Below are 25,899 nucleotides of genomic sequence, written 5' to 3'. Positions count from 1 at the left end.
CTTGTGGTGATGGTAAAGTTTGCATTCTTTGACAGCTGTGTCAGGTGCATGCCATTTTAATTCCCGTAAATCAATATTATAATGTAAAATAGGTTTATGTTATTGATTAAACTTCAACATTGTAATGAGGAAAATCCCAGAGTGATTTTAATTAGGTTTTGTGCAACAAGGGGGATTACATTTTAGGTTTTCAACCATCAAATATGTTGCAATTCAGATTGTTTTATTAGCACGTGTTTGCAGTTTCATGATGAGTTTCAATAAGGAGATTTTGAAAATAAAAGCTGTAAAATGATTGTGGTGGTAATTTTTCAAGTTGCTTTTCAATCAAGTTCTTCCTTAAAAATAATCAGTGCTTCTTGTTCGTCCTGAAGGTGTTATCTTCAAATCCTCCAAAGATTCATCCAAACAGCGTGAGAGGAGAGCCACCGGCTCTTCATCATCCTTGCCTCCCCAAATGAGCTACACCATCCGCATGCACATGGACAATGTCATGCGGACGGACAAAGTGCGCAACCCGTACTTTGTGAAGCAGACATACATCTCGGCCAGTCAGACGATGCGCTACAACAGGGGGTTCGTCTACCTGCAGGAGAACATTGATCGAGCCATCATCGAACTGCAGAGTGGGCAGAAAATCACAGACACGGCTGTACAGCTGCAGCCTTTCCCCTATCCATGCCATCTGCGAGACGAGTGAGTTTTTGAGGTTCATGGATGCACACATGAATAGTCAGTTTACGAATTTCTGTTTATGAGACACATCAGAGAAAAAGCATTATCTCTGAAAAAATTTGGTTTTTTTGGCGTGAAATGATATATGCTTGTACATAAACTCCAGATGCAGCAGGATGCTTGTTTGTGGAGGGTTGCCCTTGGGTGAGATTTAAGACCAATATGTCAGAAATCTCATTTTAGAAGCACCAGCAGAGAGAGGCCTGATCCTTGCTGGTTATGTTGTGGCCCGCCCTAAGACAGTGATCCCTTTCCCTCCATCTGATTCACAGCTCAACAGGAGAAATGTTGACACCATACCTGCGACACGTGTTTGCATTGCATGAAAAATAGCAGAAGATTTCAATCCCTGTTCCTGGTATTACAGAGCAGGATTGAGAGAGAATAGAATACAGATTCAGCGTTTTGGGGATTGTTTGGTTGAGAATTCACCTGTCAAACTCTCCAATCTCTTTCCTCTCTCTGTCAAGCCAGTGACTGACTCAATACTCGTTCATCTGTGTGGATGTTGGAATTGCATGGAATTTGATTGACAGTTGGCATCTCTGTATTCCTCAGGTACCTGGAGGCCCTCTCTTTTGTCTTCCCTCTGTTGCTGATGATAGCCTGGTTGTTGTTCGTGGCTGATTTTGTGAAAAAGCTGGTGCACGAGAGAGAGCTGAGGTTACATGAGGTAATGTTGTTAGCTTTACAAAATGGTGCTGTGGCAGTTTGTTGCCTATTTCCTTTCTTTTTCAGAAAACCATGAATATTCTGACTTTTTTTGTGATAAATAAATATGATGGAAAAATATGAATATTTAATTTTCATTAAAAAAATGACTTTGAGCTTTTATCCTTCCACAGTACATGAAAATGATGGGAGTCAACCCACTCAGCCACTTCTTTGCATGGTTTTTGGAGTGCACCACCTATCTGCTGTTGACCACCGTAATTGTGACCATTGTGCTAAAGTTTGGCAAAATTCTGCCAAACAGCGACGCCTTCCTGATCTTCCTGTACCTCTGTGACTATGGTTTGAGCGTCATAGCCTTCAGTTACATGGTCAGCTCCTTCTTCGACAAGACTTACATCGCTGGTTTAAGTGGCAGCCTCCTCTACATCCTCTCCTTCTTCCCCTTCATTGTGGTCTTGGCCCTGGAGTCTGAACTCAGCGTCCACCTAAAGAGCGGCCTGGTGAGAACGCCGCCTGCACCAAGTCTACTAAGCCTTATGATTTCTCAGAAATAAGAAAGCACCAAGAACAACATGTTTGTCAGTAAAGAAATGAATACATTATCATTTGGGGAAAAAACATCAACAACATATTGCTTTCTTTTAACTCATTTATGTAAATTGCTAAATAATCTTTCAGTGGAGGAAAAAGAAATAACAGAAAAAACAAATAAAGGTCATTTTCTGCAGTTTTATTCTCTCGTGTCTGTTTTAATGTGTCATTTCTCTTTGAATTTCCCGCAGAGTTTGTTTTCTCCCACCTGTTTCAGCTATGCCAGTCAATATGTTTCTCGTTACGAGACCCAAGGAGAAGGTATGAGCATGTGTACAACCAAATACTGTTGGGATCTCTCTGAGCTGAGTGCCATCTGACTGCAATTTTGTTTGTCCTCCCTTCTTTAGGTATGCAATGGAGCAACTCGTACGACTCCCCCATCGCAGGAGACACGAGCTCTTTTGGTTGGCTGTGCTGGCTCATGCTCATTGATTCCACTCTCTACTTCATCATCGGGGCCTACGTTCGAGTTGTTTTCCCCGGTAACTTCTATTTTTCTGATAATGAGATGTTTTGTTTGTGTTGCTTGAATGCCTTATCCGATCTTTACCAGATTTTCAGTTTGTTGGTACCCTTGTGCTGTCAAGATGTTTTTTTTATTAATATTCTGTGTGTGGGATACTTGTCCACCTAGGAAAATATGGCATTCCTGCGCCATGGTACTTCCCTTTCAAGCTGTCTTTCTGGACTGACCTGTGCTACGGCATTCGGGCAAGCAGCGATGGGCGCAAAGGACGTCTCCATACCAACGTCATGCAGATAGACCACTCCTTCTTTTCCGAAGAAAAGGCCAAAGGTATTGGTAAAAATCATGCTCAAGCAGAAAATGTTTCCAATTGTTTTATATTTTATTCTTTGCTCTCAACTCCATTTTTGTTTGATTTAAAGTTTTCTTTTGCCCCCATGTTTGCCTAGGCAAGAGTGCCCTATCCTCGCAGACCGGGGAGGATTTCTCATCACTCCCAGTGGGAGTTTCACTCCATGGCCTTACCAAGATCTACGGTGACAAAGCAGCGATTGAAAACCTAAATGTCTCCTTTTATGAGGGTCACGTCACCTCCCTACTGGGTCACAACGGAGCAGGCAAAACTACCACCATGTATGTGTGTCAACGGTTCTTTTTTTGATTTTCCAACTGTATCAGCAAATTCTAGCTGTCAAAAAACACATTAACTTTTCAGGTATAAACCACTTTTAATAAAAGATTTGTGCATCCCTTTAATCACTTACTTGTCTGCTGCTGACAGGGACATTTTTTTTGTTTGATTCTGGCACAGAAAATGCACGGTGCAAGAGAATAGCCTGACAAGTCATCATCAAGCCGAGCACTTACATTTACATTTTAAGTGTGAATCATTTTGCTGATGCTTTTATCCAGGGGGACATGTAATGAGTGCAGTAGTAGATTTAACAGCATGAAAGTAAATAAATGAAGAGAAAGATAGAAAAAGGGGTTGATGGCCTCTGATATCTGTGTTAGCACAAAGTGATCGTTTAGAAGTAAAAAAAATAGCACATCAAGCTAGGACATATTTTGTCCCAATATCTAATTAGTTTTGAACTGTTTTCGAAAACTTGGTGATTTTCTAACTTTGTTAACTTTTTCTGGATGCAGGTCTCTCCTCACTGGCCTTTTTGCACCGTCATCCGGTTCCATAGACGTCTACGGCAAAGACATGCAAACAAACATTGATGCTGTTCGCAAAGAACTGGGGGTCTGCATGCAATACGATGTCCTCTTTGACCATATGACCACCAAGGAGCACCTGCTGCTGTACGGCCAAATCAAAGCGCCACACTGGACACCTAGAGAGCTGCGCGAGCACGTCCGCACGTAAGTGACCTTTCATCCACCCAAGATATCTTGATATGCTAAATATGTATATACAAAAAAGCACGCACGATGACTTAAAGATAGTCTCAAAGCATATTCATGATAAATTGGCAGCATTTTATGCTTCATAAATCTTCTTTTACATCTTGTTCTTTTTGTAGACATCATTAAACAGTGTCATTTGCTGGATTTCTGGCGTGGTCTTTCAATAAAAATGAAATATGTCTGGTGGTTATGAGTTTCACGAGCTTTGGTAGCTATTGCTCAATAACCAGCTCAATAAAGAAATATGGAAGTATCAGAGCAACATTAGGTGAAACCGATTTGATGGCTGTGCCCCCTGAGATTTGGGAGGATGTCACTACAAAAATAGCTTTTTACATTTGAAAATGAAAACAAGTTCCTTCTCAAGTAGTCAATGACTGTTAAGCATTTCATACTGTTGTCAAATTTTGTGCAAGAACAGAAAAAAATATTTGCTCTACGTGTTTTGGTCCCGCAAAGATAATCTTTAATCCATGCAGCACTAAGGTTGTTGTGTTTCGTCAGTTATCCATCAAAACCTTTAATATTTCAGCAATAGGTAGAGCCATGAAACATTCCCATTTGTTAGATTATACTTTTTGTTTTTTATTGGTAACTAAGTCTTGTTGTAAATCGATAAATATAAATTGATGTTTTTCAAAACTTCCGGGCGCAAAGAATTTTCTGAATATGTGACTGAGATAATAGTAGGTCAGATGATGTTTTTTTTTTAAAGACAGTTAGAAAAATAAAATGATGTCTGTACCTAGGGCCAAGAATCTGTGCCTCCCTGTGGCTCTAAGATATCAGAACCCCCTGCTGGGTAGTTAATGGAAGTAATCAAACAAAAAGTCAGAGGCCTAGTTGTATTGCATGAAAAAATATGTTTTCCTGATTCCATGCTAAACGGTCTTTATTTGCTCCCGTCAGGATCCTGAACGAAACCGGCATGTACCCCCACAGACACAAGGTTGTAGGCACTTTGTCGGGTGGGATGAAGCGCAAGCTGTCAATCTCCATCGCCTTTATTGGCGACTCTCGTTTGGTGGTTCTGGATGAACCCACCACAGGAGTGGATCCCTGCTCCAGACGCAGCATCTGGGACATTATCATTCAACAAAAAAAGAGTAAGTACAAAGTGTAAGAAAAATAGAACCACTTTTGGCTCATTTCAGTCCAAAAGTCTCCTAGAATTTTTTTTACCAAATTGGAGACCATTTATAGAACAATATCAAAGCTAAGTTGTAAACTCAAGTAGTCATTTTAACAGTTGCTGACAATTTCATCACAATGCCTGACAGTTGACCGGATGAACTTCTCTTTAAAATATATCAAACATTTGGACTGTTATCTGTTGAACAAACTTATCTTTCACCTGCTTGTCTCCAGGAAACATTGTTAAAAAATAACTGATCTGGTAATTCTTTTTTACTTTTTGATAAAGAAAAAGTTTTCTTTTTAAACGTAACCTTAGGAGAAATCTTTGCAGTTTCTTTGGGATTTTAGACACATTTCACTGTGGAGCCAACATCTGCAGTAACCTGCTGACCTTGTCATATGACTTTAGTTGTCTGCAGACTTAAATTTCCTGCAATGTATTCAGGGGATGGATTTTCTGCAGAATTCAGCTGTAGAATTGTAATTATGTGCATGACATCTCATACTTCCACTGCTAAAACAGAAAAACAGACCTGGCATGTCAGAGGACAGCTTTGACAGCAGCACAGTTCACCTGCATAGATGATATTTTAGGCATTCATTTCTTAGGTATTAGTGACTGCAAAATGACAAAATGTTATAAGGAAATCTAAGCATTTTCTTGCTCAAGCATGTTAAAAGTGAAATTTTTTTCTTCTTTTATGGCTGTGGTAAAGACCCACATCAATCATCTTTTGCACTTTTATAAAAGTGTTCCCAGTGTTTTTTTTTAAATCATATTTATGCCGTTTACAGCCAGAATCAAAAAGCCTGTGTCATTTACTAGGACATCGTTTCTGCAGAGCAGCAGTAGTTTATTAAGACTTTGCCTCTGAGTTGTAGGTGCAGTGCAACCCCACCTCTCTCTCCCCTTGTTGCGTTGCTGAGAGCTGTCTGTTTAGTTTGCAGCCCCTCACACCTACCACCTACCTAAAAATCCAATATCATTTAACTGTCATTGCTGTTTAATTTTTATTCCTTTTCAGCTTTTAAACTGACAAAACCTGATTGAATAGCTTATCTAGTCAATGACACTTTCTTTTTGGTTTTTAGCTGAAAACTACTGAAAGAAAAAAAAGAGGATTAACCTTTGATTGAAGATAAATGTTTTATTGTGTGAATTGTATTACAATGCCTCTGTAGATTGCAGAAGTTTTCAAGTGTGCGCCTCTTTTCAGAGCGCACCATCATCATGTCTACCCACCACTTGGATGAGGCTGAAGTGCTGAGTGACCGGATTGCCTTCCTGGAGATAGGAGGATTAAAATGCTGCGGATCACCTTTCTACTTAAAGGAAACGTTGGGTCAAGGCTACAAACTCACCCTAACCAAGAAGGTAATCATCTTGACATGCAATGCCGTGAACTCTTCTTGCTGCAGTAAAGCTCTATTGATTTGTGTTCATCATCGCAGAGGTTCCAGTGCTACATGTAAAAAGTGATTGTGGCTGAAACCTTTATCCTAAAAAAGAGAGAAAAAACTTTAACAGGGCTCTATCTTGCCCAGTATAAATGGGAACATTTCCCAATCCATTATTATGTACAAGCAGGACTGCTCAGGTGGAAATAAATCCCAGGTTTTTATCTCAGCTGCTTTTGACATATTGCAATAGTGTGATATACATCAGATATATTGAAAATCTGGCAGATAGACCAAATCCCAATAAAATGAAGCCCAGAAGACTTTCTTAGAATTCTGAATACAGCTACTTTGCGATTCGTTTTGAGGAAAAACTGTATTATCTGTATATTTTTACATAAATTTACATACATGTAGGAAAAAAAAGTGTTTATCTATTTCACTTATCTTTAATTAAAAAAAAAAAAAAAAATCTGGAATTGATCATTCTGGGATGATCACACTCAAAGCTGACAATCCAAGAGCTGTTTAAAAAACAATGAACTGATGTTTGATGATCTTTGCCTTTTAAGAAACGTTTCTTTTTTATTCTTTATTTGTTTAGGTTCAAAATGCCCAATCTGACCAGATGGATTCTGCTGAACTTAAGGCTTTTATCCAGTCTCACATACCCGAAGCCCGTTTGAAAGACACCCAAGGGGGCGACATGATCTATTCACTGCCCCCCTTCAACTCCAAAAACGCCTCCTCGTACCGCTCCCTCCTTACAGCTCTGGACGCAAACCTTGACGACCTTCAGCTGGGGAGTTATGGCATCTCTGACACCACTCTGGAGGAGGTGAGCCTGTCATCCCCCTCTCCCAGGAACACCCCCTGAAACGACACTCACTAAGTGGATATGCATGTGAACAAATACAGCAGGGATGTCTGTCGTGAACTTTGCATGCATTTTCTTGTGTAGGTGTTCCTCCAGTTGACGAATGACAGTAGTGTACATAAGGATGGCCCACTGACTGTATCAGAGACCATTTCTGATACTTCATCCATCTCCAGCCTTCCTTCAGATCTCTCTGACAGCGCCTCCAATTTTAACGACAAGTCGAGTAAGTTCACTGCTCTTCTCATCTCCTTCCTCCCTGTCCACATTTCTTTTCTTATATTCTCCCCAATATCTTTCACTTTATAGTCTTTTGCAATAACATTTTTATGACAAATGTGCCTTTTAGATCTTACCAGTACATTTGTGGTCAGTGGAATGGCCTTGGCCTGGCAGCAGATGACAGCTATCCTCATTAAGAGGTTCCACCACAGCCGTAGAGACTGGAAGGGTCTGATCTCTCAGATTGTGCTTCCTGTTGTCTTTGTGCTCTTTGCTATGGGCCTGAGCTGCATTAAGAACGACCTGCAGCACTATCCAGAGCTGAAGCTCAGCCCTGAGCTCTACAATATTGGACCAAGCTACTCTTTCTTCAGGTCAGTTTTTACAGCAGAGAGACCACAGGCAACACAGGTTAATCTGGGCTCTGCATTCACTTTTTCAGCAATGACAATTCATAGATATCAGTCCATTGCACAATGGGTACATTAGTTGGACAAACACCTAAAAAACATCCTGTGATTCTATGATACTAAAAATCAAAATCATATTTTTGTCATAGTATGTTACATAGGGGCCAAAAATATATAGGATTCAAAGAATGCACTTTTGTATGCAACATGTTTAAAAAAAAATAGGATTTAAAGCAATTTCAGTTGTGGTGGTTTGTTCATGTTATCTTGTTTTGATTGTTGTGGTACTGGGTCACTATAATAAAAAATGATTAAAAGTTAAGTATACAGGAAAGAACTATCTTCTCATGTTTCATACCAATAAGGTATCACCAATCTGCTGAACAAGGACACAAACACAGCCTGGAATCTCTTTAGAGTATAGAAATACGAAAGTAAAATCATTGAGAGAGTGATGATATGCCACATTTGTTGGAAAATTAATTTCAGACCATGCCTCAATAAAATTCAGATGTGCTTTAAGGAGGATTAGAGAGAGCACAAGGTGGTGTTTCAGATGAAGACAGCTGTGGTGTGAGATCAAAGGCAGAGGGGGTGAAGACTTTTAGACTATTGCTACATGGTTTAATTTGCCGACAGCGTCATTCGATCAAGGGGTCATAGAGAAAAAGGACCTAGCAGTCCAAATCAGACGTGATGTGGACATTTACCCCATTCATCTTCAATTTTAAATTAAAACAGACTAGGTAGGATTTTTAGATTTTCACTTTGAGTTTTTTAAGTTTTCACTCAAATTTAAGATTAAAATATTAACAAGTTCTGTCACCTATCCATCATTTGATAGGGGTTTGCTGTAATAATAACAAAACTAATTGTTTATTTATGAGTTGAAAGGAATGATATGGCTCATCCCAAGTAAACCCACTTAAATTAAAAGTGGCTAGTCAAGCCTCCTTAGATGTGCTTCGTCTCCAGTTCGTCATTTACTGTGTGGTGGTAGAACTCCTTTTGTGCCCGCATGTCTTTTAGTTAATTAGGAAATTGTTCTTGTGCCAGATTTCTATTAGGACAAGCAAAACTTCATTTAGACAGTGAGTCAGAGACATCTGCACCTCTTGGAAACAAACTTCTGTCTGCCTTACATTAATTAACTGTGAATGTTGTTAGTTATTTCATTAAGTGACAAATTTGCAATGTTCTTTTTTGTCACTGAAGGAACCAAAACTCCAGTTCCAGCCCGCTTGTGAACACCATGATGTCATACCCTGGAATTGATAATGGCTGCCTTGAAATGTCTGATAAAGAGTATGTGATTACACCTCCAGCTGCTCTTCTTTCTAGAAAAATCCTCATTTCATCGAGACAGGCCTTTCTACATTTTTTCTCATTGTCATTCTCGCCACACACTGTATGTTTTTTTCTCCTTATTTCTTTATACGGAATTTACGCCCACCCTCCTCATCATTATCTTGCAGCTCCCAATGCATGTGGCCAAAGGGCTGCAGCAGGACTCTGGAATGTGACAGAATCATCTGTATTCTGGAAACACTTCATGTTTATAGGGGAGCTTTTTCCTCATTGCCGCTCCAATCAGTGTTGGAACTCATGAAGCAAAACTCAGAAGAAAAAAAAAAAGGAAAACCAAATGAGAAAAAGACGGTGTCTGTTTGTAATTTTCTTTAATTACAACATGACTATGATTAATGCTGGTAGTTTTATTGATGGAGCATGCATCCCCATAAATTCTCCATTGTTTTTCTAAGACAATAGCAAATGTTATTGACTGGTTAATCTCCTAGGACGAGGGTTAACAGGTGTATGTAGTGTTATAATGTAACTTGTGTTCATTAAGCCTCCTTATAATATTTAGCGCAGATGTGTGGTAGCAACTTCCCACACAAACTCACGTGTCATACAGCATGGTATTGGAACACATTTTTAAACAGCTTGGAAAGCACTGATCAAAGAAAATGTGTTACTTCCCATCTTGCAAAAACCACCTATGCCCATAGCTGCTTCACGAGTCACAGCAATTTCATTTTTCTCTCTCTCTGCCACAGCAAACATGTTAGTATTATTGTTGTGCTGACCCCGATTCATTTTGCCCATTTTTGCATTTATTTGCATTTTCACTTTGCCTTTTTTTCTTTTGGTAAATCTTTTCTTTCCTCTCGATCCCCCTTAAAGTGTCTGCACAAGGAGCGCAAGCAGCTGGAGCTCCAGAGGGAACAGCTCCAAACCATTTACGGTCTGTAAATGCAACCGAAAGGAACAGGTGAGGTTGGGTCAGCAATGATCCTGTGTGTGAGTGAGTGAGTGATTTCCTGTGTTCTCAGCACTGATTTTTTAAAATAGTGGCGAGTGTAATCCATTTGTGTCTCCTGTTCACCGCAGGTTTGCCAGAAGAAAAATTACCAGCCTCCACATAAGAAAATCCCATCATCTCAGATTGTCTACAACCTGAGTGGCATCAATGTGGAGAACTACCTGTTGGCTACAGCCAATGACTTTATTAGAAACAGGTAAAAAAAAAATTACAAATCACCATTTGCATCAGATTCATGAAGCTTTATTATGAATCGTAGCTCTGACTACTCATTAATTGGATGAATGGGACGATATAAATATACCATAAGGGATGAACTATAAAATAATGATCTAACAAGATCTTAGTAGTTGTATCATAAATTAGTTTGCTCTTTATGACTATATTTCCTCATATTTCATCATCCCTACACTTAGCCTAGTTTAAAAATGTTTTTGAAAAATGTTTGGGTCTTTTGCTCTAATAATTTAGTCTAGACAGTTGACCCAAATAAAATATATTCATTTCTTAGATGTTCTTTAAGGTAGTATTTCCTCTCAGATATGTGCTATATTCATTCATATGTACAATGCCTTTTTTATATTTTAGGTACGGTGGCTTTGATTTAGGCATGCCACTCCCATTTGACCTGAAAATGGATGTGACGACAGTTCCCAAAAACCGCACTTTGTCTAAGGTAACTGTCTGTCCTGCCACCCTGCTGCCTGTCTGGTTATTACTTTAACAGTCATACTGATAGATTATTAAAAGTTTATATATTATAACCTAATTAAAATCCTATTTTGGGGTTGCAAACTCGGTGCCTGCAGACAGAGCTAGATGGTTATACCATCAGTGTCATTATAAATATTCTTTATTGCATCCATTGTGCCAGCTTTTAAGTTTTCCAATAACTTAAAGTTGTCTATTTTTCAGCATCTTGTTTAATGTTTAGGTGTTTTGTGAGAATGGCACAAAAGTATTTGAGTAGTAGTTTCCATGCACGTCGTGGTTTATGTTTGGCTTCATCCTTATAGGTCTGGTTCAACCCTGAGGGTTTCCACACAATGCCAGCATACTTGAACAGCCTCAACAACTTGATCTTACGCTCCAGTATTCCTGCAGACAAAGAGCCTAGTAAATATGGTGAGTTCAAGAAAACGTTGATGGATTGGATGTAATTGTATTGACAAAATGCTATTGAAGTGAATACAACTTTTTAAAATATTAAAGGAAAAGTGTTTCAAATGAATTTTTTGTATGGCTTTATCTTTCAGAAATGGTTTGCCTTTAGAATAAAAAAACAAGTTAAATGGCAATTTTTGAGAAAATTAGCATTTCTGAAAATTTAAATGACTTTTTTTTTTTTACTTCGGGCAATGCTTTTAATTTGAAAGACGACAAAAAACAAACTAATACAGTTTAGGTTAAATAAATTATCTAATATTATTTGTATTATGCTTCCCCTGATGTACCAGTACTATTTCTTTTAAATTGTAAGGGAAAATGTAAAGTTTATAATCTGATGCATGCGCATAAAAATTCTTGCTTCTTTCTCATACATGCAAACACAAACATCCCACTCAGCCTGTTTTGGGAACCCATCTTTTATTTGTTCAGCTAAGGCTTTATATTAACAAGTAGTTGATTACAAACCCTCCGCGTGATTGGATCTTAGACTCTTTGGGAGTAAGATATGCATATCTTTGTGAAGTATTGTTTAGTATTCAGCAACACATCTTTATTATTGTAAAATAATAGGAGCAGACATAGATTGAAACAGCCAGAGAGACACATATCAGCGTCTAAACATGCACCAAGCAGAGTGTCTGCATTATTAGGGAGAAAGCTCTAAACTGTTTGCCTATGGTTCATTTTGTTAGAATAAAGCTAGGGGGTGCTGTGCCCTCACACTCACATCAAGATGCATGGTGAATACTGATTAGCGGCACTCCCATTGGGGAGTGGGGGTGCTATGCTAAAGAGAAACATGGTTGGCCCACGCTTTCTGTACTGTTGGAGCTCTGAGTAGCACCCTGACCATCTGCCTGCGGGCAAGAGTACACAAACACACACATACAAAAACACATTCAAAACAAAAGCTGCTCTCACAAACACACAGCGTGTACACAAAACAGCAGACACGTGCATTTTTAATTCCCCAGTAGATGATAGAAGTGCTCAAGGGTAAAGTGTAATGTTGCCACCAAACTCTCAGCAGTGGTAAACGTTGGCAGAGGTGGAGATCCAGGGAGATTACTTTTCAAGGTGACCAATGTATCTGTCAAAACCAATGCTCTAACCCTTGCATTGTATGCTACAGTATCAGCTGTGGGTTGGGACCCTTTAGATGTCTACATCAAACAGTTTTTTTTTTATTCCTCTCTCCCAGGGGTTCTGACTATAAATACTCACTGTTAAAGATGTGCTGTCACACTCCAGTCCATCGATCTCTGCTGACGGGACTCTAGATTTTGCTCACTCTCACCTGTAACTGTTTAACTCAAAGACATTTTGAACTGTGAACCAATGAAACAGTGTGAGCCCATGCTAAAGGATGAGAATTAAAAACTAACAGCTTAATGGTTCAAATGTAAAGAGTCAGGAACCAATTTAAAGTTAGGAATGTTAAAAAACATGTTTATCTTAACCTTTAAGCCTTAGTCACAAATACCCTTAGGGTGTAGACAAGGTGTATGTGGGTGAGAAATGGGCAAACCTACGAAGCATGCAGGTGGCTACACAAAATATCAAGGTTGTAGACCACTCGGTGAGTCTTTAGAGTGAAAATGTTTTATGACAGCTGCATGCAACTTAGTTTTAAATACTTCATGATACACTTGCCACACGAACGATCATCATATGTTCCAATTTCATGATGTCCCTTACAGTGATTGTAGCAGCCTCAAGGGAACTGCAAGATATTCCTGCATTCACTTTAAAGTGCCGCCGCTACTCTCTATGACATCCCCCCCCCCGCCCCCCCCCCCCCCGGGCCCAGAACACCCAAAAACCTGCAGCACCTGTATGAGTCAACTTGTACTGGCACATGTGACTAAGGTTTTAGCAACAACTTATCTTCAGATGATAGTGGCCTTGTGTCAATAGTCAAAGATGGATTCTCTAATAATTTCCAACGTTTCTGCTGAAATGTGTTTAAGCCATGCTTAGATCCACAATCCATGTCTTGTATCAAGGAATGTAAACTGAAACATGAAGAGGAGCTGTGCCTGTCTGTGAGCATCCAAGGCACCCTGAAAAATGAGCAAGGAAATCTAATTCCCATTGAGTGCTCTGGCGAATGAAATCATCTTGCTCTAAATTCATGCAGCTGACTGTGTCCCAGGCTAAGACAATATCATCGCACTTTTTGGTTGTGCTGCTGAAAAATTGTTTGCATGCCATTGTTTTCTCATTGTTAATATCTGCTTCATTTTATTACAGGCATCTCAGTTTCCAGTCACCCCTATTTTGGCCGAGTGGATGATGAAGTTGTAGTGTAAGTCCCACCCCCAACATTTTCCAAATAGTCTATGATCACTCTTTAAAATCCTATTTGCAATTAACATTTAATTTTATATTTGTTGTTAGTAAAGTCAACATTAATCCCTTTGGTTATGTTTGGTGTCAGATGTTTCGTAGAACCATTCTTTTTTCCAGATGAGGCTAGATTTATGACAGAGAAGTACATAGCAGCAGTATTTACCCATATTTGATTTTCTAAATGGATTTCCCTGAGCTTACCCTATTGATCGGAGCCCTGATGTAATGAGTGTTTTTCTCAAAGGTGGCACTGAGGTGGATTGATTCTTGCCTCCTTCCTAAAATTAGTTTATCAAAAGCAGTCAACATTTTGGCCACAGACTGTGTATGTGCCATATATATATATGTGTGTGTGTGTGTGTGTGTGTGGGTGTGGATTGCTGTTTGTCTACCAGAAGACGGAATCAAATAAATCATTGTAAGAGTGGACCCGTTCGACCTTGTAGCCTTATGGATGTTCTTTCTCTCCAGTGCCTTATGAGGGCTCACCCTTTAACTGGTAAACTCTGTCTTACTGATCATTTGTTTTTGCATCCTGCCTGCGTGCCTGAGTTGCACCTTTACCCCTCCATCCAGAGTGATAATTGGCTGCTTTGCTTGATTTATTGATTTTGCCTGTGCTGCATTAAAGATATGGCAGATATTACTCAAAATGTCTTGATTTTCTTGTTAAGAAAACATCTAAGGCTGAGTCGGCAGCACAGATAACGAGCCTGCTCACTAGTGACAGCTCCTGGCTATCCTCTTTAGCTGGTGCTGCCCTGAAACGCCCACCACATGTCAGTGTCTGCTTTTGGTCACCTTGCTGGTTTCATCTTTATCCTTTTCATAGACCCAGTAAATATGTTTGGAACAGTTTGAAGTGTCGTCCAGCCATGCAGAATCGGAAAAAGTAGTTCATTACTGACAGTTAGAACAGAATGAATGTGCGAGTAGCTAAACACAGCAAGCTTTTTGGGAAAATAAAAAGTTATGTGGTTTACTTGCTAAGTGAAGTGTAAAGATGGAGTCATATGTCTTTACGAGTTTTTATATAGTGAGGATAAAACATCCTTTAGTTATTAATAGAAGCACAGGTCTTGCAATCAACATCAGTTGCTCAAATATGTCTGTGTTGATTGGTACTAGCATTAGAATTTATGGCAGGTCATGTGACACAGAAGACTTTGTATCAATATGCCCAATCAGGCAAATTATAAAAAACTCAAATTTTGTTGTTCACCAGGATAAATAGAAACTAATAAGTTCTTAATAAGAGCTTTTCTTGAATTGAGCTGATACTAAAGCTAAAAGCATACTTAAAATCCAACAATCTTTTTTTTCTGACAGGGTCCAAGGAATGATCCAGATCCTCGTAGCCATGTGTATGCTGACGGGATTTTCAATCACATTATCCAGCTTTGCCATCTATGAAGTCAGCGAGCACCAATCTGGATTCAAGAGGCTCCAGCACATTGCTGGCATTGGAGAGCCTTTCTACTGGGCTGTGAACTTCTTCTATGACATGGTAATACCTTCAAACAACTAAGTGGCTTATTGAAAATAGTTTTTATTTCAATGGGTTAATAGGTGACCTTTTAATGTTTTGAAATTTGTTTCCGTAGAACTAAAATGTTTGCTTGAAAATTATGGAACCATGACGAAATATACCATGTTTCTTCTTTATTCATAGGCCCTGTTTATGGTTCCCGTGACTTTGACTGTTGGTGTGATAGCTGCTTTCCAGGTTCCAGCGTTTACAGATCGGCAAAACTTGGCTGCAGTCGCTCTACTCCTGGTGCTCTTTGGGTCAGTAATTGCACAAAGAGTAAATTTTGCATTCATGCTAAAAGTTTGATTGGCAAAAGGTTGTGGATAAAACACATTTGAGAAGAAGTCAATTGTTCCATCTCTGGTTTAGTAGGCTCTCTGTAACATCAGCACCTCTGTATAAGCAGAAGATTTGCAGTTTGATAGTTTCCCAAGTGAAAGATTATTGAAATAAATCATCCAACAATGTAGGACTGTACAATGTCAGCAATTTCCTGCTGTTGTTTAACTAAATGTCTTTAAATCATATAAAACCAACAGGTAAACCACAGTACTCAGAGTAATTCAGATAAGACCAAGATTTTCTTGCAAAACATTGTAATAAGAAAAAAAATCATCTGTTACACAGCAAATACAAATACAGTACCTCACACCAACAGAATAGCTTAAGGAAGGATGATGATTTGTTTTTTTTAATCCTTGGACCTTAGCAGTGGATTGACACCAAGACTAAGACCTTACATTTAAGAGCTTCAACAAAAACGTTGTAGAAAAATAACTATAAGAGCAGACTCTAATGCTCCCAAACTTCAATGACCTGAGGTAATATAGAAAAAAACACATTGATTGTAAAGGTTCCTTTCCATCATCTAACATCTGTAACTAAAGTTTGATCCCCAGTGTTTGCTGCTGGTGTTAGCAAGCCTCATCCAGAGCTCAGTTTCACCAAAGTCCAAGTCAGCACTTTGACTCCCATTTATCAGACAGATGTCGCCCTCCCATGCAATGAGTAATCACAGTGCTCCATCTGTCATGCTGCACCCACCTGGTCTGGTCTCCAGCCTTCTTGCTTCTGTTCCTTGTCATGGCTTGGCACCCACAGTCTGCCTACCAAGCACATCTTTTGTGCATATGTGCTGACGATTTGTCTCTGTCTTTCTTTCTTTATTTATGTCTATTTCTTTTATTTTCTACATTTTATCATGTTCTTACCCTACCTGTCCTTTTTGTCATTTGACCTAAATGCTACAATTAAAGGAACTGGCAGATGACAGAAAGGGAAAAAGTAAAAAAAAAGAGAAATGCTTTTCATTTGTGTTCATAGATATTTGGACATTATGGCCATAATCTGTCATGGCATGGAGAAGCATTTTCACTTTTTCTTTGCAGTGACCTTATTTGCTCTAGAAAAAAATCTACTGTTTTTTTCTAAAAGTGGCATTTGTGTGCAAATGTATTCAGTTTGCTAATGTTATTAGAATCATTTGGCAGACAGTTACAGGGTCAAGAGGTTAAAATGTAAAACTGCAGGAGCAAGAAGAATTGAAGATGAACAAATTGTACAAGTTGAAAGATAACAAACCCTTTTTAAGTAAGATTTCATTAAATTATCCTTTAGGAATGCTGCAAAGTTTCTAAATTTGACTGTTTTCCTAACAGCTCCAAAAGTATTTGTTTTCCTAGGATATTTTTGCTGCTCAAAAAGTTCTAGGTAAATTTAGGTAATGCAAGAAAGGAAAAATAAACTTTAGACAATTTTAACTGATCGTCTATCCATTAAAAAAACTGAGAGATTTGTTAAATTGACAGTTCAAATATTTTTATTGTTCATCAAGAGTGACTGTTTCATCCATATTTTTGGAATTTATTGATTAAAATTGAGCCATATTGATTGCTTGATTAAAAAATGTGGAATTTCTCTAACCGTTTTGTTTCCAGAGTCATTTATGTTATAAGACAGAGTTTTAGGGCCAGTTTATAAAAAAAAAAAAAAAAAAAAAAAAAAAGAAAAAATTATGACTTTTAAGTCGTAAATGTACGAGAAAGAAAGTCATAACTGTTAAATTACGAGATTTTTTCTCGTAAATTTACGACTTAAAATCTCGTAAATTTAAGAGAAAAAAGTCATAGATTAACGAGGAAAAAACACCCAAGTTTTCCGTTTATCGGAGCCTAGCTAGAAGATGAAATATGTGGAGCCTTTTGTGAAGCTTTATTTCCGGATAGGTTTAAAAAAAACAAAGAGATTTGGAACCTTTTAGCACCTCAAAATCAGATTATTGTCAGTTGAACCGTCTTTCCGGGGTTCGGTGTCGGTAAAGCGGAGTTTCATATGTAAAATAAGGAGCGCAGAGACACGTTTGGGTGTAGAGGACCGCTGCAGCCTTTATTTTCCTTTTCATTCACAAACCCTCAAGTTCATCTGTCACCTTACGTCATGAACCTGTCATCCGAACACAAATGCGGAAGTTAACAGTGTTACATACGCCCCCTCCTCCAGATGAAACGTCCAGTTTCAACACAAAACAATAAAGAGGAATGAAAATAGTCTGTTGTATTAGCATTAGAACGTTGAAAATGCCAAAAAGTGCTCCTCCTCAGACGGAAGCATCACACAAACGTAGGGATCTTGTCTTTGGAGGAGGAAGAAAGGATTCAAGTGGACAGCTGCCTGCAGGGACACCGATGGATTCATCGGGCTGCAGAGATCCTGCAAACCACCCATCAATAAATAAAACATTAAAATCAAACAAATGAGCTACCAAACATTTGGAACATTATCAGTAAACATTCAGCTTACCTGTTCAATTGAGTTTAGAAGGGCTGCTCTGCTGCTGCGCGGCGTTCACTTGCTGCTGCACTGTATGCTCACTTCCACTTTAATCTCGTAAATTTACGAGTTTTTTTCTCATAAATGTACGACTTAAAATCTTGTAATGTTACTTTTTTTTTTTTTTTGGTGGCCCTAAAACTCCGTCGTAATATTAAACTTGGCATTGAGAGTTTTCTGTCCGTTTTTTCATAAGCTACAAAAGGAAAAACCTTGTCTTTGTAGAGCTTTATTTTATTTTAATGTGTTACTAGGTAAACATTCTCAATTACCAAAAGATTATTAATTTGTTTGTGCTTTCAGTAATTAGAACTGATTGAGTTGCAGTCTGGTCTCAACTATACTATTGTTTAGATGTCTGCAAGATTATTTTTAATAGAAAGATTGTTTAAAATGTTTTTTTCTGTTATTGTTTTAGGTTTTCCACCTTCCCCTGGATGTATGTGTTGGCAGGTGTATTCAGAGATGCAGAGACAGCATTCATCACCTATGTATGCATCAACCTCTTCCTTAGCACCAATACCGTCATGTCCACTTCCATCCTCTACTTTTTGGGTCAAGTGTCAGCAACACACTCAGAGGTCAGAATAAGCTCCCTGTTCTCTGTTCTCAAGTGTTTACTTGCTGTCTTCAAACGTACCTTACATATGCACTGTTCCAACCCTTCCTCTTGCAGGTCATCCAGAACGCGTTTGAGACGCTGAGCAATGCCTTCCTCATCTTCCCTCAGTTCAACTTTGGGAATGGGCTGATGTACATGGCCAGAGTGAACATAGAGGTCCAGATTCTTAGTGGCTATGGAATCGATGCCTATAAGAATCCATTCTCCACAGACGGATTAGGCTGGATGTTCATTTCATCTTTCATCATTGGCCTGTTCTTCTTTACCCTCCGCCTGCTGCTAAACAAGATTCTCTTGCGCAAAGTCTGGTAAGAAAACAGATATCTGTCAGATTTTTGAGATTCAGGAATTCATTTTATATAAAGTTGCACCTGGAGCATTTTCAGTGGCTTTTCATCTAGATCTCACAGGGTCTCACATCCACTGGTTATATTTTTTCTCATACTTGAAGAAATTATGAATTCCCTTGCAGGCTAGAACAAAATTGTAAGCTGTGCTAAAAGTGTTTACTGTGACATGCAAATGAGTTGTTGGTTATGCAACAGAAGAGCTTTGATCATTAAAAAAGATGCATGGTAAGATGCATATCAACTTTTGAATCTTAGGCTCTAGTAGTTACCATAAATTCCTTCTTGTAGGCGTCTGATTAAGGGCAAAAAGGCCTCGCCTCCAATTACTCTTGAAGAGGAGGATGAAGATGTGGCAGAGGAGCATTTGAGGGTGTCCAGCGGAGCAGCAAGCTCAGATGTACTGCAGCTGAACCAGCTCTCAAAAGTTTATCAACACCTCAAGAAGAAGGTCCATGCTGTTAAGAGGCTCTCTGTGGGCATCCCTGCTGGAGAGGTGAGCATCAAAACTATGCAATTCTATTTAGAAATGTAACAAAACAAAGAGGGGAGTCATTACTAATTGCTTTAGAAAGCAATAATTATCTGTGCATGTATACAAATGCTTTGAGTTTACAAGAGACAATTGTTTGTTGTCAGTGTTTTGGCCTGCTGGGAGTGAATGGGGCAGGAAAAACTACCACCTTCAAGATGCTGACTGGAGATGTCAGCCCGTCTGATGGCTCAGCACATATCAGAGACTGGGATGGGTAAGGCTGTACTAACATAATCACAAAACAAGGAAGCATATTTCCTGTTTACTTTTTTATTTATAAGCATTTTAGCTGCCAGTCCAGATTTGTAAAAGTCTAAGTTTTCTCATAGAGGCCATTTTCAATGATCTGCTTTTGTTTTTTCCCTCTAGGCGGTTAGTAGACATCATGGAGTGCAGGAAGCAGGGAATTTACATCGGCTACTGTCCCCAGGTGGATGCACTTGATGAACTGCTCACTGGCGAAGAGCATTTGTACTTCTATGCTCGCATCCGTGGCATCCCGAAGAGGGAGATTGATGGGGTAAGAAAGAACTGTCTTTCAAAGCTTTGGATAGTGACAATATCATCCACAAAATAACACTGGATGTGATATAAATTTCTAGTTGCACTCTCTCTACCAGACTAGTAACTGTTGCCTTCATGCATACTGAATAGGAGCATGTAAGGTGTTGAGTGATGTGTGATAAGAGCTTTACAGTTGAGCAAAAGGGAAAGGATTTTGTTGTAAGCTCAGCTTGAACTTCATACTTCAAACACATTTATATTTAAGTGATTCTTTGTTAGTGAGTGGCGGTTATTTATTGTGCCCGTTTGGTTCCCTTCATCTCATTTATCTTCATGTGGACTAATCAGTTTAGCCTTTTGGTGATTACTACTAAGTATGTTTGTCAATCATCAGTGATGACGTAAAAAGAAAAAGCTGCAAAAAGACAAAAAAATAATCTGGAAGACCTTAGGAAATTTTCGAAAAATAAATAAATCTCTGTCTTGTCATTTCTTTTTTCTTTTTTTTCTTTTTTTCTTTTTGCTCTTTGTGTTAGCTTCCTTTTGATCCACTTCTCTCTTGATGGGTGCTCTGTTGGATCCCAAGAAAGTACACTGTCATGAATGAATGAATTTTAGATAAGAAGAGTTCGCACATTTTGAATCATTTCCCATTTCGAGGAAAGAACTACAAAGCATGTGCAACACATTCAAGCTTTCTTTGCTGTTTCTGTGTTTACAAAACCTGAAGCTCAGTTAGATTTGTCTCCATAACTGTGGTGGCAAACTCTTTTAACTGTGGTTTTCGTCTCCAGCGTGTTCTTACATAGATGTTGGCATTTAAACCATCTGCTGCACAGAGACTGGATTGATTAACTGAAATGTACTTAACTCATGAAGTAGAAATTGAAAATTGTTTTCAATTATTAATTCCAGCTAAAACAATTGTTTTGCTTATGTTTTATTTGCTAAAATACCCGCCGTACTAAATGATCTCGGATGCAAATGAAAATGAAGCATGAAAGATAATTTACTCAATGAATTTTCTGCATTTCTAACTAGAGTAAAGTGAATGAAAATGAGGTTCTGCAGTTACTTGTATTCACTTGTTTATTACATCTAATTTATTGGAAATTTTGAATAGAATTAAATTATGTGCTGGCTGTGCATTTAGCATAAGTAACCATTGTGCTTTGTCTAGCTTAAAGTAGTGACTGGACATCTGGTTTCAGACTCAGCTATTGGTCACCAATGTTGTGCAGTTGTGCAATTCTGTGACCACGTAATAGTTTTCCAATATAAATATCTACATAAATTCCTGTCCTTCAACAAATTGAACCTCTAGAATCCATCTCAACAGGCAAATGTCAAAAAAGACTAGATCTTTTATTTAGGTCAAAGTGCAGTTGCTCTGCAGCTTTTGCAGGTCTTTTTGAACATATTTATAGATCAAGTACAACGTTTTAGTATGTTGTCAGGGAAAACGGGACTGTAAAAAGTTTGACATCACGAAGCATTTACACACATTTGTAGCCTGACAGCAAAGCGGACGTGGAGTGACAGCAGGCTTTGCTCTAGTCACAGCAAATCTAAATTGCATACAAAAAAGACATTCGATGTCACAGTCGCTGCACCATTTTCCACAGAAGCTAAAAAATAAAAAATAAAGGGTTTTTACTGTTGACACTCGAACATCTTATCAACAGAACTGAAGACCAGCACCAAGTGGGTTTACTGACACACACACACATATACGGTACAGCCCAGACACAGAAATGTCTGTAACTAATCACATATCAGTGCTGTTGTTGCTGCTCTTACTCCATGTTCACCGCGGTGACAATGTTTGTACAAGCCACCGCATCTGTGTTGAGCTAATTCACAAAGATGAGGCTATTTATAGAGCATCTCTTATGATGTCTGCCACTGACAGTCCCCTAGCTGTGGATAATGAGCCAAGCCTTAATGGGGTCATTTTGCATTGACATGGTTTTGTCTGCTTAATGAGCTGTTACATCAAAGGTGATGGAAAGTGGCTTTTATGAAACACGAAAAACAACATATTTTGGTCAGAACTTGGTGAGTTTATGATATACTATCTGTTTCTAATTATTCGTACTTTGGATACAGACCACTGAGTTCTTTTTTTAAGATATGCAGTTTTATAAACAGTGTTTAGATAACTTGGATCAGTGAACCATAGAGAAAATCAACAACAAAAAGATACACTTTCTACTAGAGGAAAAGCAGAAATACCCAAGTGAACTGGTTTGACTTGCGTTAGTTTGCTTCACTGATCTGGTTTTCAAACATGCCAACAACTGGGGGAAAAGGTCAGAGTTTACCTAATAAAAATCACTGGATGCTTGTTCAAATTGCTTTGGCATTTACAACAAGCAATGTCATGTGATTTTGGAGTGACTGAAAGAAGTGGATAAAAATGACATGCATTACCCAGCTTACACTACAGCATATTCCACAGTGCTAAGCCTGGCATGCAGATTATACCAAATAAAATCACCAAATGAAGCCATTATTGTTGTGTAAACAAGCTTAAATATGCATGAGAATTGGGCCAATAGAGATCTCATGTAATTTTCCCTGTAGCTGCACCAGACAAGATAAAAAAAACAAACACGCCAGAGTAAAACCATGAATATCAAACAACCAATGTAGAGCAGGGTCACCGATTTCTTCCTGTCTGTGTGAATCCACATTTTTCTGTTGAGAACAGCCTCTGGCGTGTTTATAGTGGAACACTGGACATTCCTAAAGACTATCCATTAGCTGGAATAAAGGAAGTCAAGCTCCTGATGAAACCAAAGATTGATTTGATTTTTCAAAGATAACAAAACAGGCTGGACGTTATCACTGCATTTGTGCAGCCAGGAAACAGCACACTAATCCATGAAACATTTCTTATTAATGGTGAACCATCAAAAGCAATCGTTAGACCTGATGATTCTAGTTAGATGAATTACTTCCAAACAGATTAAAAGATTGCAACAGGCACACCAAAAAAATTGTCTCAGTTTTCTCAAGTCAGTTCTCAAGATTTTTAGTGTGGTCTCTTTTGTAGCAAAAAAAAGCATTTGTTTTCTCATTAAAATGTTACAACTCTGTATGTTTTCCCTCCAGATGGTGAACTACCTGCTGAAGAGACTGGAGCTGAATTACTACAGAAAGATCATCACGGATGGCTACAGCTGTGGCACCCGTAGGAAGCTCTCCACCGCTCTAGCTCTCATAGGGCATCCACAAATCCTGCTCTTGGTGAGGAGAAGACAAACGTATTAAAAGCTGTCATAGCTGCCCCTTTCACTGCCTGACTGGTCAAGCAGGGAACATTTAAGGCCCACTACACATCGTTGTTCTGGAAATAGTCAGAAGAAAATGTAGATATTGATCCCCTAGGCCTGACAGATCCCATACAGTTGATTAGTCTACTGCTTCAAGCATACCCAAGGGGGGTCTTCCCTGTAGGTTTCCACTTTGTTTTACCTTACATCTCTATCAAATCCTTTCTTCTCTTATCTTTTTTAAGACTTGCTCTGACTTTTTAAGAGGTTCCCTGCATTTGGTTCATGTTTGTTGTCTTTGTGGCTGGATTTAAAGTCTCTGGGATCGCACACGTTTCTCATTCCTTCTGTTTTAACAGGATGAGCCAAGCTCTGGTATGGACCCACGCACCAAGCGTCACCTGTGGAAGATCATCTCAGAGGAAGTCAAAGGAAAGAGTGCTGTTGTTCTCACATCTCACAGGTACACAATGCACTGACAAAAGGTTTAATTCAATTTAATACTCATTAGAATTTTTTGTAGTCAATAAGGACAATTATTAGGGATTACTTTATGTAGATGAGTTTAACATTCTAACACATGATGATTTGTATTCGCCTTCCACCCTGTGTCCTACAGATAAAGACTCTGGTAACATTGTAGGCAGAGTTAGGAAGGGTAATTACTTTAATCTCAAAGGGTCCTTGTATAACCTTTTATCCTTCTTTCGTTGTCTCTCCATCACAGCATGGAGGAGTGCGAGGCGCTGTGCAACCGTCTTGCCATCATGGTGAAAGGTCAGTTCCGATGCCTGGGCTCCCTGCAGCACATTAAGAACAGGTTTGTGACCTCTCTTCATCCTTCATTCCACTCTTTACTTTCTCCTCTGCCTGCACCCCCAACCCGTCAGACTTGCTATAATAACCGTGCTTTGTCTGCAAAATATTTTCTTTGCAGGTTCGGCAGTGGGTTTACTGTGAGGATGTACTTGGCCGAGGCTTCTTGTGATGTCGAGGCAATCACTGACTTCATGCAGCGCAAGTTCCCCAGCACATATCTCAAGGTGAGCTTTCCTAGACGGTCAAGAGCACTTGGTAGAAAGGAGCATGGTGTAAAACAGTTGAAGGGGTGTGTTACCAGTTAATGCCATAAAGATGTGTTGTGGTTTGTTTGAATTTCTTTCCTGACAAAAATAATAAGACCAAAGGTGTAGTAAAACATGAAAATGGTTCCATATTTAGTCGTGTTCCCGTTTCAAATATTCTCTACATCTTGGTGGTCCTTAATACTCTGTTGTAGTATTTTGTTTAAACCAAAAAAAAATTATCAGAATTTTACGAGTTTATTATCACAAAATTACAACTTTTTTTCCATCGATTTACGACTTTATTCTCGTAAAATTAAAACTTTTTCTCACAGTTCTTTTACTTTATCCTCATGAAATATAACTGTTTTCTCAGAAATATTCTTTAAATATATCTATTTTTAATTTATTTTTGTGGTGGCCCCAATACTCAGTGGCTTTATTTTATTTAAATATATACAAATTAAATACTTTATATTTTATTGGTATAAAAAATTAGGTATGCTTTATTACGGAAAAAGGACATTGAAAATTGAACGCATATGGCATGAAGTAACTTAAAAATTGAAATAACTTTCCAAAGTCTCATGGAGATAAACAATAACATTGATGTACAATTCATTTTTAATATCTCCCAAATTCAAAAGCTCTAATCAGAAGTGATTTATTGTGTCACAGATAGTTATAGCCTCCAGGATTACACTAATTGTTCCCACCAAGCTGACATTGCTGAGACTCTTCTTTGTTAACTTTAAATGATAGAAACTTCATATTTTTTGCTTGACAGGGATGTATAAACAACAACATTGGTTTGATTATGATTGATCTCCACCCCAATTTACTTATTTCTATATTTTCTTAACATAAAATAGTATTCATCATGCAGTTTACATATTTTGTTAATTTGCTACCATAGAGGGACCTTTTATAGTGTGAAAATATGAGTTATTTTATGATCAGCATTGAGAGTTCAGTTATTTTACGATTCTGTGATTTCACTGAAAGCCCACATGTTTTTAAAGTCTTAAACCACTTACCACTGCATGGTATCTGAACACACAGGACCAGCACTTCACCATGGTAGAGTACCACGTGCCAACTGCTCCTGGAGGGGTTGCTGACATCTTCAACCAGCTGGAGTCCAACAAGAATACTTTGCAGATCAAACACTTCTCTGTGAGCCAGACCACACTGGATGAGGTGAGAAAAGGGGACAGGAAATAAATTGTGAGAGTGGAAAAAAAAATTGCATGTGGCTTTGTAAGGGTGGGTAGAGGGTAGCAAGGGACAAAAAAAAAAGGGGACGCGTGATGAAAAAGGGAGCGTGAGGGCGGGAGGGGAGGCAGGGGCAGAGGAAAGCTGAGTGGGAGTGAAAGACAGTGCAGAGAAACTTTAAAAAAAGGCAGAGGAAAAC

The 25,899-nt window shown here is 38.7% G+C and overlaps 1 protein-coding gene and 1 long non-coding RNA gene across 3 annotated transcripts in view; one reads left to right on the top strand and one right to left on the bottom strand.

Annotated features, from left to right (window-relative positions):
• Nucleotides 1–25,899, top strand: part of abca12 (ATP-binding cassette, sub-family A (ABC1), member 12) — a 61,326-nt gene that overhangs the window by 34,384 nt on the left and 1,043 nt on the right. For both annotated transcript variants that reach the window (XM_011489666.4, XM_078939926.1), the window contains 31 exons: nucleotides 375–696; nucleotides 1,294–1,408; nucleotides 1,581–1,910; nucleotides 2,193–2,262; nucleotides 2,352–2,486; nucleotides 2,639–2,800; nucleotides 2,920–3,103; nucleotides 3,620–3,838; nucleotides 4,793–4,989; nucleotides 6,238–6,395; nucleotides 7,023–7,256; nucleotides 7,380–7,521; nucleotides 7,645–7,891; nucleotides 9,143–9,232; nucleotides 10,115–10,202; nucleotides 10,322–10,449; nucleotides 10,842–10,929; nucleotides 11,270–11,378; nucleotides 13,677–13,731; nucleotides 15,105–15,282; nucleotides 15,448–15,563; nucleotides 18,554–18,716; nucleotides 18,812–19,065; nucleotides 19,396–19,600; nucleotides 19,744–19,853; nucleotides 20,009–20,159; nucleotides 23,261–23,395; nucleotides 23,781–23,884; nucleotides 24,149–24,241; nucleotides 24,359–24,464; nucleotides 25,548–25,685. In XM_011489666.4, coding sequence (XP_011487968.1) covers nucleotides 375–696; nucleotides 1,294–1,408; nucleotides 1,581–1,910; nucleotides 2,193–2,262; nucleotides 2,352–2,486; nucleotides 2,639–2,800; nucleotides 2,920–3,103; nucleotides 3,620–3,838; nucleotides 4,793–4,989; nucleotides 6,238–6,395; nucleotides 7,023–7,256; nucleotides 7,380–7,521; nucleotides 7,645–7,891; nucleotides 9,143–9,232; nucleotides 10,115–10,202; nucleotides 10,322–10,449; nucleotides 10,842–10,929; nucleotides 11,270–11,378; nucleotides 13,677–13,731; nucleotides 15,105–15,282; nucleotides 15,448–15,563; nucleotides 18,554–18,716; nucleotides 18,812–19,065; nucleotides 19,396–19,600; nucleotides 19,744–19,853; nucleotides 20,009–20,159; nucleotides 23,261–23,395; nucleotides 23,781–23,884; nucleotides 24,149–24,241; nucleotides 24,359–24,464; nucleotides 25,548–25,685 — 4,826 coding nt within the window. The remainder of the gene's footprint in view (nucleotides 1–374; nucleotides 697–1,293; nucleotides 1,409–1,580; nucleotides 1,911–2,192; nucleotides 2,263–2,351; nucleotides 2,487–2,638; nucleotides 2,801–2,919; nucleotides 3,104–3,619; nucleotides 3,839–4,792; nucleotides 4,990–6,237; nucleotides 6,396–7,022; nucleotides 7,257–7,379; nucleotides 7,522–7,644; nucleotides 7,892–9,142; nucleotides 9,233–10,114; nucleotides 10,203–10,321; nucleotides 10,450–10,841; nucleotides 10,930–11,269; nucleotides 11,379–13,676; nucleotides 13,732–15,104; nucleotides 15,283–15,447; nucleotides 15,564–18,553; nucleotides 18,717–18,811; nucleotides 19,066–19,395; nucleotides 19,601–19,743; nucleotides 19,854–20,008; nucleotides 20,160–23,260; nucleotides 23,396–23,780; nucleotides 23,885–24,148; nucleotides 24,242–24,358; nucleotides 24,465–25,547; nucleotides 25,686–25,899) is intronic.
• The window catches only part of LOC110017456 (uncharacterized), a 4,352-nt gene continuing 2,534 nt past the window's right edge, over nucleotides 24,082–25,899 (bottom strand). Inside the window, exons 2-3 of the long non-coding RNA XR_002292866.3 lie at nucleotides 25,523–25,676; nucleotides 24,082–24,221 (exon numbers count right to left, since the gene is read on the bottom strand). This is a non-coding gene — a long non-coding RNA (uncharacterized LOC110017456). The remainder of the gene's footprint in view (nucleotides 24,222–25,522; nucleotides 25,677–25,899) is intronic.

Source organism: Oryzias latipes, chromosome 21 (genome assembly GCF_053564925.1).
Source record: "Oryzias latipes strain Hd-rR chromosome 21, Olatipes_Hd-rR_3.1".
NCBI lineage: Eukaryota > Metazoa > Chordata > Actinopteri > Beloniformes > Adrianichthyidae > Oryzias > Oryzias latipes.
The sequence above is the reverse complement of the archived record's forward strand: the minus strand, read 5'-3'. Positions and strand labels throughout refer to the sequence as shown.